The sequence below is a fragment of the Lontra canadensis genome, unplaced genomic scaffold, assembly GCF_010015895.1.
Source record: "Lontra canadensis isolate GAN:19392208 unplaced genomic scaffold, GSC_riverotter_1.0 scaffold7, whole genome shotgun sequence".
Lineage (NCBI taxonomy): Eukaryota > Metazoa > Chordata > Mammalia > Carnivora > Mustelidae > Lontra > Lontra canadensis.
The window spans coordinates 33,135,067-33,150,052 of record NW_022631001.1 but is presented as its reverse complement, the minus strand read 5'-3'; the positions used below and the strand labels follow the sequence as shown (position 1 = coordinate 33,150,052).

At 35.2% G+C, this 14,986-nt stretch overlaps 1 protein-coding gene across 2 annotated transcripts in view; it reads left to right on the top strand.

Moving 5' to 3' along the window:
* Positions 1-14,986, top strand: part of SBF2 (SET binding factor 2) — a 485,581-nt gene that overhangs the window by 236,712 nt on the left and 233,883 nt on the right. For both annotated transcript variants that reach the window (XM_032853454.1, XM_032853455.1), the window contains exons 4-6: positions 1,287-1,409; positions 2,697-2,807; positions 4,764-4,869. In XM_032853454.1, the coding sequence (XP_032709345.1) occupies positions 1,287-1,409; positions 2,697-2,807; positions 4,764-4,869 (340 nt within the window). The remainder of the gene's footprint in view (positions 1-1,286; positions 1,410-2,696; positions 2,808-4,763; positions 4,870-14,986) is intronic.

Sequence of the window (14,986 nt, the reverse complement as noted above, 5' to 3'; positions counted from 1 at the left end):
GCGGGAAGCCTGCTTCTCCCTCTCCCACTCCCCCTGCTTGTGTTCCCTCTCTCACTGTCTCTCTCTGTCAAAAAAAAAAAAAAAAAAAAAAAAGATACCTGTTAGTCATCTAAGTAGAGCTGTAAAGCAGGCAGTTGGATATGGCTTTTTGTGGCATTTTGGGGAGAGGTTTGGTGGGAGAAATGAGTTTGGAGATGTATGATATCTTGGTAAACTGTGCTGAGAAGTAAGACTAGGAGAAAAATGAATAAAGGAAAGGTTTCAGGAGGGAGATAGAATTTTGAGCGGGAACTTTGATTAATGGAACAGAAAAGGAAGAGGATTCTAGTTAGGGAAAATGACCTGGCATCTTAGGATATCATTTAGAAATAAATCTGAATGCTTTACTCTCTTGTCTTTTTTTCTTTGAAATATTGTTTTGAAATATTGCTATGAAAGTTTTATATTGTATCATAAAGTATTATGCAACAGTAGGTACATAGGAAATATTTGTTGACACATAAATGAGAATAATGTTTTCAAAGCTTATTTCACTAATTAGTATTTTTAGTCATTGAAATGTAGGATATTTTTTATTATAGATGTTTTTATTGTGCTAAAAAATACAGGACATAAGATTTAGCACTTTAACCATTATTAAGTGTACAGTTCACTGGTAGTAAGTATATTCCAAAACTTAGTTTTGTGTATAAAGATATTTTCTCTTCTCAAAAAATATTGTTGCTTACTAACAAAAGGAATTTAGAGCCAGTTGGGCTTTACTTCTAAGCGCACTGAGCATTCTGTCAGTCTTAGAATCCTAAATGATCATCACTTTTGTTTGAAAGATTGAAACAATTAGAAAAACAGGAATGAAAATTAGTGCCTTACTTCTAAAACAGATCTTTTCTTTCTTAAAAACTGACTTTCCATTTAAGTGAGTGTCATTTTTACTTGTTTGGGTCACTATTTAAATAATTTAAAATGTGTCTTCTTTACCTTTGATTACTGGTACCTCCGTCAGAAACCAAATGCTCCTACAAAGCTGTGGTATGAATCTATAGCATAAGGAGCTTTTCAGAAGTGAAATAAGCGTGCCTTCCTTTATAATTTTTTTGCCTGCTTACTTGCCTCTTAGATTCCTGTCAAAGTCTGTGTCTTTACTTTTGAGTTTTGTAAATTATAAATTATTTTTTATAATTAATTTTGCATTTTATAAATTACATGAAAATGTGTGATATGTCTGTTTTTTGTGAGTTATAAACCTAGGAAATTCTGTCTCTTGATTACAGTGCATCTTTTTCTAGGGAACAAAGAAGGAAGAGATTGAAGGTGAAGTGGAAGTGTCTGGTTTAATTCAGCCTGCAGAAGTGTTTGCTCCCAAAAGCCTGGTGTTGGTATCCAGATTAGATTATCCAGAAATTTTTAGGGTAAAGAACTCACAGTTGTCATTATTGATTTGTATTATTGTGTGAATCTATTTTGAGTGAACCGTGGTAACATGATTTTGTATTTAAAATGTCTTTAAATTGATTTAGGGATCCATCAATAAAACAAATTTAGTGTGAACTGAAAAATGTGTTTATGTTGGGTAAAATAAATTTCTGAGTTAATGTGACTATTTAAACTTATAAAGATGTAGTGTTTGCTTTAATATAGATCCCATGGCTACTGACTCCAAAATTTATGAATCTAAAAGAAATTATTTGATTGCTTGTAGCAAATTTAAAATGCATTAGTAATATAACAATTTTGTCTGTTTTTATTTATCTTCTTTTGAGGAATACCAGGCCCAAGTAAGTAGAATGGATATTTGCAATTTCAAAAAGTTCTGATTGCCAGGATGGCTTTAAAATATTCTTTACTTCCAGATATTTTCCTTTTTGAGACACTCCGAATTTTCCAATGCAAAAAAATTTTTATTTAGTTATAAATACATTGAAGCTATGAAAGAAGAGGGCTATTCTTTTATTTCAGTTGCTACCTTTGGTAATAGTAATGTTGATTATTGTCCAAAATCACAGATCTCTTTGAAGGGTATAAAATATACCTTAACATTTCCCAAGGACTTGGAATTTCTGGAAAACTTTGTATATTATTGAGATTATATATTGTATAAAAATTAGCTTCATTTCAAGATTTCAGTGATAATGGATAACTTCTAACAAATTCTAATTTTTTAAAGTCACAAATTTTAATAAACTGAATCATCTGTAAAGATTGTATTTTGTCTTCCATTTTACTACCTACCTTCTTCTGAACTTAAAGTGTTTATAATATCTTACCTCTATTTTGCTAACCTCTGTAATAATTCACAAAATTTTTCTGTAAAGCAGATGTTCTGAATTTGTAAGAATCACAAAAATATAAAATTTCTTAATTTTTATCTTGAAATTGGGAGTTTTGTAAAGTAAGAGAAAAACAGTTTTAAAGCCCTACAAATTTGCTAAAGTGGTTATCTGAGCTCAAGCCCCTGTTTTACAAATTATAGATTTCTGTTTTTTATAAACTTACCTCAGAAGCTCATTTAGAGCTTCTGATTAAGGAAGAAAATTTAATAAACCTAATAACATTTGCTGCTAAAAATTTGTTCTGTGGTCATTGTAGAATATACTTTACTGACTTCAAAGGGAAATTTCCTAGCAGCAGATGTTGCAGCAATTTATTTTCAATGCTTACTTTTTCCATGAAAAAATTGCATGCATCTCTCTTTGCAGGCTTGCCTAGGTTTGATCTACACTGTGTATGTGGATAGTCTGAATGTCTCCTTGGAAAGTCTCATTGCAAACCTGTGTGCATGCCTTGTCCCAGCGGCTGGAGGGTCTCAGGTAAATAGACTGAGAAGGGAAACAAAGAGGACCTACTCCTCTTTTCTTCTCCTCCATTTAATTTAATTTATGAAGGAAAGGAAAAAAAAAAAAAGAAGTCCTCGAATATTCTCATTTTAAAGAAGATCTTAGTTAATCATTATCCCTATTGTCTGCCTTCTAGAGAGAGACCCAAGATTCCATTCTTTTCTTAGGTCACGAGGTTAATTTTAACTCAGGGTTCACCTTTAACATAGCATAATTAGAAGTAATATTTTGTGTAACTTGAACTCTAGTTTACATTTTCTTGGAAACGCACTTTTTTTAATATTTAAACATTTAAAAATACATTCTTTTTGCCTTTCTTCCTCCTCTATGTAGTTATGGCTCATTTTATTAACTTATATCAAAAAATTTATAAGTGATTAAAAATTAGGAGATAACATTAAGAAAACTCTCAAAACAATTTTTGTAGCGCTTATAACTACTTCTGAATAGGTTTATTTATTTATTCATTTCCCTGGATAACAACAATTATACATGACCCTAAAATCATTTTTCTGTGTTTGTAATCTTTAACAGAATAGCTCACATGTAAGCTTTGAAAGAAGGGGGCTTATTTTTCTTATTTCAGTTTGCTACCTTTAGCAATAATAATGTTGATGATCATCCAGAATCACAGATCTTTTCCAAAAAGTGTAATCTATTCCTTAAAATTTCCCAAGGATTTTGTCATATATTTAGCCTTAAAGGAGAACATTAAATTATTTTACTGAAACAAAACTTTGTCAGAGTGGTCATGGGTTTTTCATCTTGTTTGTCCAAAAATTTTTATTGTCGTCTCTGTAGTAGAACAATAAGAACCTCAGCTTCTATGTTTCAATGTTTCTAGAGGACCAAACTTAAAAAAAAATTCTTCTCCTTAAGCCCTAAAACTGATTAGTTGATCGTGTATTTTGTTTATTCTTGTGTAATACTGTAGAAGAGGACAGGCCTCTAAAACTTCCATTGTTTATCCTCCTCAGTCTGACAGATGATACTTCCAGTGAAATGGACACCCATTTGCTTTGCCCTTTGCCTTTTAACTATGTTTTGTCTTACCTGGTATCTTCTCTTTTTCTTTAATTTTTATTCCCTTTTTTTCCTCCTGTGCCCTATTCCCTCAGTCTTCTCCCCCTGCTCCAAGGGAAGAATATAAAATATGAGTTTGGTCACAAATAACCTAAATTTGATAGCAGTGGAATTGTTTCAAGGACCTTTATCATGGTGGGATTTCTGCTGACTTTATTTTGTGAATTTATTTTTTAATTTAAAAAAACTTTTTGTTGGGGGATAGCAGGATGGCTCAGTTGGTTAAGCATTTGCCTTCAGCACAGGTCATGATCCCAGGGTCCTGGGATCGAGTCCTGCGTCCGGCTCCCTGCTCTGTGGGGAGCATGCTTCTCCAGATTCTGCTTGCCACAACCCCTGCCTTTGTGCTCTTTCTGTCTTTCTCTCCATTTCTCTGACAAATAAGTAAAAAAATAATAAAGTAAAAAACTTTTTATTGTGGCTACTAAAAATTTTAAAATAATGCATATATGGTTTATATTATATAGTTTTATTTCTTTCTCCAAGTTTTATTGACATAAAATAGGCATAAAAATGTTGACTTTAATGTTTTATTATTTTTTAGGTAACTGTGATTGTCAGCGATTTTTATATCTCATCATTTAATAAATTTCAGCTTTCTCATTACTGAATTTTCTTATACCATGATCATTTGAGCACAGTGTAACTTGAATGTTTTCAGTTACATTTTTATTCTTGGCATCTGCTAATTGGATCTTACAAGGTTATCACCAACTCAATATTAACTTCAAAAAAATTTTAAAAATTTGAACTTAAAGGGATTTTTTTTTTTTTTTTTTGGTCTTAAGAAAATGTCTGAAAAGAAATCATTTATGTTTCTGTGTGTGTTTTTCCTGCATTCTGCAGAAGCTGTTTTCCTTGGGTGCAGGAGACAGACAGCTGATCCAGACTCCTTTGCATGATAGTCTTCCCGTCACAGGCACTAGCGTCGCTCTTCTGTTTCAGCAGTTGGGTATGTTTTTTCCCCCATTGTCAGTGTCCTCCTGTGGATTTATTTTAAGCTCAATACCTGATACACAAAATAGATAATTATGTGGGTCCTAATCTTAAATGATGCTTATTCTTTTAAAAATTTTTTAACTCTGGCCGCTTTTGCTCTGGAGTCAGTTAGACATACAGAAAATAGGCAGATTATCCTTATGTTTTAAAAGATGAATAGATGGTATATTTTGCTTTTCCTTTACTGAATTACTTTTGCAGAAACCTTGTCGAATGAAACAGAAAGTCCTGTCCTTCTAATCCATGATCTGTATCAGAACTTTATCACCAATTTTCTAGCAATGTAAAGGCTCAAGAATTGCAGGGAGGATATGCATTCTGTCCATCGGACAGCTTGTACTTCCTTTAAGGAATCATACAACTTTAAAGTGAAGGTGTTTTTGATCGGGGCTGCCAGAGATTCCTATTTACCTTACCTCTTACTTGTCCTTTATATGTGCCTGCATAGGAGTGTCCCATTCTCTTTGATTCAGTCTTTGTCAGTGTTCTCCATCTGTCTTTGTCTTTTTTAAGTTACATTGAAACCTTCCCTTCCCTAGGGTTCATGTTATTCTCCATGGGATTATTATTACCTTACACAAAACTTCTACCCTCTTGTTTCCCTTCTGTCTCATGTTGAATTTTGCTTCTAGCTCAGCTTTCTAATTTGTCACTCCTTTTTCATTAATGGCCCCATCTTTATTCTTCTGCTGTGACTTCAGTTGCCAAATTTAGAAAGCCTCAGAAGAAATTAATGTAAATATACAGTTTTATAGTATCTTAATAAAGATTAATGGTGATACCAATCCCAAAGTAGTAGTTTTTCCCCCATTAATCTGCTTCCCGTCAGGAGTTCAAACACTAAAAAATTACCTATCCCTTCATCTCTCCCTTCCAAAAATATTCTGCTGCTTACTAAATCATTTCAACTAAGTCCTAATGTAATTAAAGCTATTTTTTTTCTTAATATGTGAAATAGGTAATTTCCCTGGTGGTACTTAGTTCTCTAAAGAATATCTTGTTTTTTGTTGTTTTTTAAAGATGTTATTTATTTGACAGAGAGAGAGATCACAAGTAGGCAGAGAGGCAGGCAGAGAGAGAGGGGGAAGCAGCCTCCCTGCTGAGCAGAGAGCCCAATACGGGGCTCAATCCCAGGACTCTGGGATCATGACCTGTGCCAAAGGCAGAGGCTTAATGCACTGAGCCACCCAGTCGCCCCAAGAATATCTTGTTGATGAAATACTCTTTCCATAATCTTCTAGAAATAATTTTATGGAGTTTATGGGTTATCTGAAGCCTGTCCATGGTCCCTACTAACCATTGACTTGGTTGATTTTAGCCAAGGACTATTCACATTACTTTTTTACTTTTAGAAGAGACTATATACCTCATACAAGGGTCAGTAAAAACAAAGATTACCATTAAGGGGAACAGAAAAATAGTGACACAAATAAAGTAATCTGCCTTTTATCTTAATGAGTGTTTTATAAGCCTGTTATGTTTTTGAGTTTTTACAATGGCTTGACCAGGGGGAGGGGAGGGATGTTACTGGAATTTAGTGCCCAGGACTAGGGATATTAAACATCCCTCATGGATGATGTATGTGTACCAGAAGAGCTTTTACCTCAAAAACACCGGTAGCACTCCCACTGAGAAAAACTACTGTAGATAAAGTATGATTTATAAAACCTGGACATGTCTTCAAGTAACGGTGGTCTATATAATTTAGACTAACTGTCTTAACAATGACAACTAGAAAAACTATGTAAATGTAAACATCATCTACTTGAAAGCTTGAGAGGCAGTAAAGATACTAAACGAAACCTAGAGAAGTGAGCTGTATATTTGGGACCAGTTTTTCCCAGAGCATCTGTTGATTTTGGAAGAAGTAACTGAAAAGCTGATCACAGCAGTATTGATATCCCACAGGGAGCAGGAAAACTGAGGTCAGGTTTTATCAAGGGAGATTTCTTTTTTTTTTTTTTTTAAGATTTTATTTATTTATTTGAGAGAGAGGCAGTGAGAGAGAGCATGAGCAAGGAGAAGGTCAGAGGGAGAAGCGGACTCCCCATGGAGCTGGGAGCCCGATGCGGGACTCGATCCCGGGACTCCGGGATCATGACCTGAGCCGAAGGCAGTCGTCCAACCAACTGAGCCACCCAGGAGATTTCTTTATAAAGCTCTCATGCTTTGAGTTGAGACTACAGAGGACCACAACCTAGGAATGAATAAATCACAAGTAAACAAGGTCCACACAAGGTCCCTTGAGGAAACGAAGTGGAACTTGAAATCATTTTAATTCCTTGAAATGATTATTATGCTCCTTGATGCTACTGTCTCTAGCCATATAGTACAAGTAAAAGTAAATTCCTCTCTGGAACAAGGTAACTGCATTCTAGGTCTTCAGTATGTCTACAAAATTTGCCCAGCACTCAATCAAAAATGACCAGAAATATGAGGACTAATCCTATATGAAAGAAATATAGAAGAAACCATAGATAATATAAAAACCCACAGGGCACTAGAAAAATAGTTAACAAATTCACATATTTAAATAATTGTGCTTAAAATAGTGAAGGAGATAAACAGTCAAGAGTTAGAATTTGGGGAGTGACATCAGCAAGATGGCAGCATAAGAAGTCCTAGTCCTTTTTCTTCCACAGAAGCATTGCTTTAACAGTGATATACTGACCAAAATACCTTTATGAGAATTCCAGAATGTAGCAAAGAATTTCCAATACCCCAGGTGATCACAAAGCTGAGAACAGACACATTAAAATGGGTAGAAGAACAATTTCACTTAACCCTATCAGCCTCTCCCCTAAGCCAGCACAGCTCAGCACTGGGAGAGGACACCTCAGCTTGCCACCTCTCCTTGGGGGATGGGGAAGGAGAAGAATGGAGTATATATGCAATTTTCCAGCTTTATGGAGGGCTGCCAGAGGGTGAAACTGTCTCATTTGGAGCACTGACAGAATCAGCACTGTTTTGATGCCACTGAGAACAAAGAAGAGTGAAGGGTAGAGCTTGCTGTATCATCGCTGCTTGTGGCAGTTGGCAGAAGGTGCACAACTTAGGGCATCTCCCTTGGGAGGGAGGGAGAGGGAAAACAGCATTCCAGCTCTTCAGAGTGCTGCCTGAATATTGGCAAAGTTATAGAGGAATTGTAAATTTAATTCACTGCTGATGAGAATGTGAATTAGAGCACAGTTTAACTTTCTAAAAAAGTTAAATAAACCAAATAATCCAGCCATTCCACTCCTAAGGCTTTCACTCCATTTACCTAAAGAAAATGATAGCATTTTCCATAAAATACTTGTACATGAATGTTCATATTCACATTTCTGTAATAGTAAATAACTGGGAACAAGATCAGTGTTCATCAATGACAGTGGATATATAATGAGGATCATGGATAAATAATCTCTGATATATCCATACAGTGGAATGCTACTAAGTAATGCAAAGTAATGAATTATTGATATATGCTACAGCATGGATTAATCAGAAAATAATTATGCTGAATTTAAAAAGCCTTACAAAAAAGAATGCATACTGTATGATTTGGTTTCTATAAAGTTCAAGAAAATGCAGTCTAATCTGTAGTAATAGAAACGGGTCACTGGTTGCCCTGGGAGTGGGAAGAGAGGGATGACAAAGAGTTATGAGGAAACTTTGGGATGTTTGTGGTCATTATCTTGATTGTGTGATGATTTACAGTATGTCTGTGTGTGCCTATGTTAAAGTATATTAAATTCTACAAGTGAATTGAAAACCTATATTCATATAAAAACTTATATATGAATGTCCATAGCAGCATTACTCATAATAGCCAAAAAAAACCAAAAATAACCCAGGGGCGCCTGGGTGGCTCAGTGAGTTAAAGGCTCTGCCTTCGGCTCAGGTCCTTATCCCAGGGTCCTGGGATGGAGCCCCGCATCGGGCTCTCTGCTCGGCAGGGAGCCTGCTTCCTCCTCTCTCTCCGCCTGCCTCTCTGCCTTCTTGTGATCTCTGCCTGTCAAATAAAATCTTTAAAAAAATAAAAATAAAAAAAACAATCCAAATGTCCATCAACTCATAAATGGTTAAACAAATGGTGGTATATCCACATAATGGAATAATATTCAGCCATAAAAAGGAATGATTGTTGTTACATGCTACAAATGAAACAAATCTTGAAAACATTGTGTCAAAGTAAAAGAAGCAAGACTCAAAGGGCCATAATATTTTATGATTCCATTTATAGGAAATGTCTACAATAGGGAAGTCCATCAAGACAGAGAGATTAGTGGGTGCCAGGAGCTGGTGGGGAGGGAACAAATGGAGTGACTGATAATGAGAATTGGGTTTCTCTTCAGGTCATGAAATTGTTTTAGAGTTAGAGACTGGTGATAGTTTTACAACCTATGACTGTGCTAAACCCCACGGAACTGTATGCTATATAAGGGTGAGTTTTATGGTATATGAATTATAACTCAATAAGGAAAAAATTATTAGGGCCTTGTCAAAGGAATTCAGGAGCTACCTTGAAGAGACTTGCATGGATCTACAATGGTATAATTTGAGCTTCTTCATAAATGGTGAAAATTACAATTGGTTGAAACCCAGCAGATATTTTATCTTTTAAAAATTTTTTAATTAAAAATTTTTTAAAAATTATTTGCGAGAGAGAGAGAGAGAAAGAGCACATGAACATTGGAGCAGAGGGAAAGGAAGAGCATCTCAAGCAGACTCCCCACTGAGTGCAGAGCCCAACATAGGGCTCAACCTCACGATCCTAAGATCTTGACCTGAGCTGAAACCAAGAGTTGATGCCTAACTGACTGAGCCATCCAGCTGCCCCCAGCAAACGTTTTTATGAATTTGTAATAATATTAAATGAAAAATTATTATCTTAGAATGTGACAGGGAAATGATTTGTTATCTTGAAAACTTATCAATAAAGGAAAAGAACGCAGCATTTTTTCTGTATTGTCTATATGAATTGTAGTACAGGATAACCTAATAGTTGATTAGGGAAATTGTCTCTTTTTAAAAGTATTCTATCAATAAATGAAAAAAAATTATAGTGCTAGAACTTCATCATTTTACGTTCTTTAGTAAATGAAGTTCTGAGCATCAACAAGTATTGTGTTAGGAAAGAAAACAGACAGATCTAGCCTTGCCAAACAGTACCTGTAGTTTTGCTGGCGGGATTAAATCTGATTGCAGAAAATATAGAAGATAGGGGAACATGGTGAACTGCACAAGATTGCAATTGTCAAAATTAGGTTCTTAGATAATGTGGTGTATATATGTGATGAAATATTATCAGCCATAAAATAGAATTAAAATATTGCCATTTGCAACAACATGGGTGGAGCTAGAGAGTATAATGCTAAGCAAAATAAGTCAGAGAAAGAGAAATACCATATGATTTCACTTATATGTGGAATTTAAGAAAAAAAAATAAGCAAAGGAAAAAAGAGAGAGAAACCAAGAAACATATTCTTCATCATAGAGAACAAACTGATGTTTACTAGAGGGGAGGTGGGGTGGGAGGATGAAGGAAATAGGTGAAGGGGATTAAGAGTACACTTATCATGATGAGCACTGAGTAATGTATAGAATTGTTGAATCACTGTGTTACACACCTGAAACTAATACAACACTGTATGTTAACTATACTGGAATTAGAATTACAAACTTAAAAAAAAAATCTGTTTATAGAAACTCTATTGGTCAAATATCCCAGGTTCTTTAACAAATAAATTATAAGGAAGGGAAAGGAGGAGTAACCTCTAGATTAAAGGAGTTGTAAAACATCCTATTTGGGGGGCTTCTGGGTGGCTCGGTCAGTTGGATGTCTGCCTTCAGCTCAGGTTGTGATCTCAGGTTCCTGGGTTCAAGCCAGACTCTCTGCTCAGTAGCGAGTCCGCTTCTCCTTCTTCCTCTCCCTCTGTGCTCTCTCTCACTCTTTCTCAAATAAATAAACAAATAAATATCTTTTTAAAAAATCCCCTTTTTAATAGAGTGAGATTGAATTATGGTGTCTAGTGTATAGTGTCTAGGAATGCACACTTGGGTGATAAAACTATAGAAAAAAATCAGGAAAATGGTTAATAGAAAAGTCAAGATAAGGGTTACTTGTGGCACTAGAGAGGTAGCTCTGATTGGTTGCACGTGGAAGGGGCCTTTAGGGTTGCTGGCAAAGTTCTCTTTCTTAAGTAGTGTTTGTAAGATAATTCCTTAAGCTATCTTTTTTATTTGCATGATTTTCTATATTTGTGTTTAATCTTTCAATGAAGATATTTTTTTAAAAAACTTATATAACTAGGGGCACCTGGGTGGCTCAGTCAGTTAAGCACCTGACTCTTGATTTCAGCTCAGGTTGTGATTTCAGGGGTCTTGGGATTAAGCCCTGCCTCAAGCTCTGTACTCAGCACAGAGTCTACTTACTCCTCTCCCTCTGCTTCTCCTCCCTGATTGTGTTTTCTCTCTCTCTCTCAGATAAATTAAATAAATAAATAAATTAATTAATTAATAAAATCTTAAACTTATAAAACTATTTTAACTTTTTATATGTATACCTTTTATTTTTTTTTTAAAGTACAGTGCTTAAACAAATTAGAGATTTTATCCTCAGATAATAGAAAGTCTAGAAGTAGAAGTCTAGAAGCAGTACAGGACTGATATGTTGATTCCCAGATGTCTTCAGGGATGGTATGGAAATTCTCCTCTATGCTTTCTCCCTTTTATTAGTAAGGAGTTAATAAGACTGTGAGCTTTAAGAACTTCCTTATCTTAGTATTCTGTGTGTGCTCTATATTTGGTATAGTACCTTGGACTCAGAAGACATTAATATTTTTTGAATAAATGAGTGAATGAAGAAAATGGTAATCATTATTTCATCAGATGTTCTATGGATGAAATATGCCAGAATGTATGATTATTAGTCATTTGAAGATCACATTTCATTATTTTACTCTCTAGTATGTTTGAGCTGAATTATCTTTTGCTTACATATTCAAAATTTAATTTTTCAGGGAAAAAATAAGGAAAAGATAAGAAAGGGAAGGAAAAAGAAGGATGCCTCTAAAACAGCGCCATGTGCAGAGTTGTAGTTTCCAGAACATGTGGTACTGATAATTCTGACTAAGAGCATGTTCTTATCACCAGTCATTTTGGTTGGACTGTTGTTGAAGGCCAATATTAGACTTTTATCAGAGTTCACTACCTGGGTTGGGTGTGAGATGGTAGTGGTGGATTTTATAAAACACAGACAGGAAGCAGATAAGTTGTAGCCTTGACCAGTTTTCCTGTGGAAGGTCTAAATGTAATGATACCATTTCCTTGGTTCTTCTCTCCAAGGATTGTTAGGATAATGAATTTGTTTTTCATAGTTTGAGATGTCTCTGTGTTTGCCTGAAATAATTATGTGGACTTCTACCATCAGCCCATAATTTCCTGTCAATCACCTTCATCTCTTACTTGCCATCTTGTTTATTTGTTTCTTTTAGTCTATGTGAACTATTGTTGTTTACCTGAAGATTTGTGTTTTAAGTGTGGAAAACTAGTTTTGTTTTTGTTTTTGTTTTTTAATGTTAGTAAGATTGTATTCATAGGGCTGGTTTTATAGCCCATCTCATTTTATCATTTAATCCATAGCTATTTAACTCAGATGTCCCTCCTTAACCCGAATAATTTTGTGAAATATTCCTGACATGTTGTTGGGTGCCTGGGTGGCTCAGTGGGTTAAGCCACTGCCTTTAGCTCAGGTCATTATCCCAGTGTCCTGGGATCGAGCCCCGCATCGGGCTCTCTGCTCAGTGGGGAAGCCTGCTTCCCCCTTTCCCTCTGCCTGCCTGTTTGCCTACTTGTGCTCTCTTTCTCTGTGTGTCAAATAAATAAATAAAATCTTAAAAAAAAAAAATATTCAGGACATGTTTTGTTATATCCGCTTAGCTATAATTTGGATTTTAACAGCAAGTATACTAATTTCAGAATATTCCACAGTTTTTACAGTGTATTATTTATTAGACTTTTTTTATTTTAAAGGTTTTATTATTTGACAGAGAGAGAAGCAGGGGGAACAGGAGAGGGAGAAGCAGGCTTCCCACTGAGCAGGGAGCCTGATGCAGGGATCAGTCCCAATACCTTGGGATCATGACTTGAGCTGAAGGCAGAGGCTTAACTGACTGAGCCCAAGTTACCCTTATTAGACATTTTTATTTTATTATTATTTTTAAAGATTTTATTTATCTATTTGACAGAGATCACAAGTAGGCAGAGAGGCAGACAGAGAGAGAGAGAGAAGCAGGCTCCCGCTGAGCAAAGAGCCTGATGCGGGGCTCGATCCCAGGACCCTGAGATCATGACCTGAGCCGAAGGCAGAGGCTTAACCCACTGAGCCACCCAGGTGCCCCTTATTAGACATTTTTAAAGTCACAGACTAAAATGATCTTGGACCTTCAGCTATTATCAGTCTATTTCCATAAACAGTAGTCTTGTATCATTTGTACTTAATACTTTTTTTCCCCAGCTTTATTGAGGTATTATTGACATATAGCTTATTTAAGTTTAAGGTTTACAATGTGATGACTTGATTCAAGTATATATTGTGAAATGTTTACTATAGAAGGTTAGTTAACACCTCTGTCACCTTACATAATTATCATTTTTATGTGTATGCTAATAATATTTAAGATCTACTCTCTAAACCACTTTTCAGTATATAATACAGTTTTGTTAATGATAATCATCATGCTATACATTAGACCTCCAGAATTTATTCATTTTATATTTAGAATTTCTGCCCTTTGACCAGCATCTCCCATTTCTCACACTCCTGAGTCCCTGTTAACCACCATTCTACTTTCTATTTCTGTGAATTCAGCTTTTTTTTTTTTTTTAATTCCACATATAAGTGAAAACATAGAGTATTTGTCTTTCTCTGAGTTGTTTCACTTAACATAATGCCTTTAAGGTCTGTCCATGTTGTCACAAAAAAGGATTTCTTCCTTTTTGTGGCTCAATAACATTCCATTGTATTATACGTATTTTTTTTATTCATTTATCCATTGACACTTGGGTTGTTTCCTTGTTTTAGCTGTTATGAATAATGTTGTAATGAACATGTAATGAGAATGTAGATATCTCTTTGAGATAGGGATTTAATTTCTTTTGGATATATAATCAGAAGTGGGATTCCTGGATCATATGGTAGTTCTATTTTTAATTTCTTCAGGTACCTCCATACTGTTTTCCGAAATGGCTGCACTAATTTACATTTCAATAAGAGTGCTTACCGGATGCCTTTTCTCTACTGCCTTGCCAACACTTGTTACCTCTTGTCTTTTTGGTAATCATTCTAACAAATGTAAGATGATAACTCACTGTGGTTTTGATTTGCATTTCCCTGATGATTAGTGATGCTAAGCATCTTTTCATGGCATTTATATGTCTTTGGAAAAATGTCCATTCAGGTCCTTTGCCCAGTTTTTAATCGGATAGGTGTTTGTTTTGCTACCGAGTTGTATGTGTTTCTAATATATTTTAGTTTTATTCCATTCTCAGATAGGTGGTTTGCATATATTTTCTCCTATTCTGTAGGTTGCCTTTTCATTTTGCTGATTTATTTCTTTTGCTGTGAAGAAACTTTTTAGTTTGATATTGTCCCACTTCTTTATTTTTTTCTATTGGTGTCTTATTGAAAAAAGTCATTGCCAAACCAATATAAAGAAGCTTTTCCTCTAGTAGTTTTATAGTTTGGGTTCTTATGTTTATGTATTTAATCCATTTTGAGTAATTTTTTGTGATAGACCAGTTTCATTCTTTCACATGTGAGTATCCAGTTTCCCAGTACCATTTTTTTTTTAAGATTTTATTTATTTACTTGACAGAGATCATAAGTAGGCAGAGAGTTAGGCAGAGAGAGAGAGAGAGGGAAGCAGGCTCCCTGCTGAGGAGAGAGCCCGATGTGGGACTCGATCCCAGGACCCTGGGATCATGACCTGAGCCGAAGGCAGAGGCTTTAACCCACTGAGCCCCCCAGGCGCACCCCAGCACCATTTATTGAAGAGATTATCTTTCCCATTGAATATTCCTGGCTC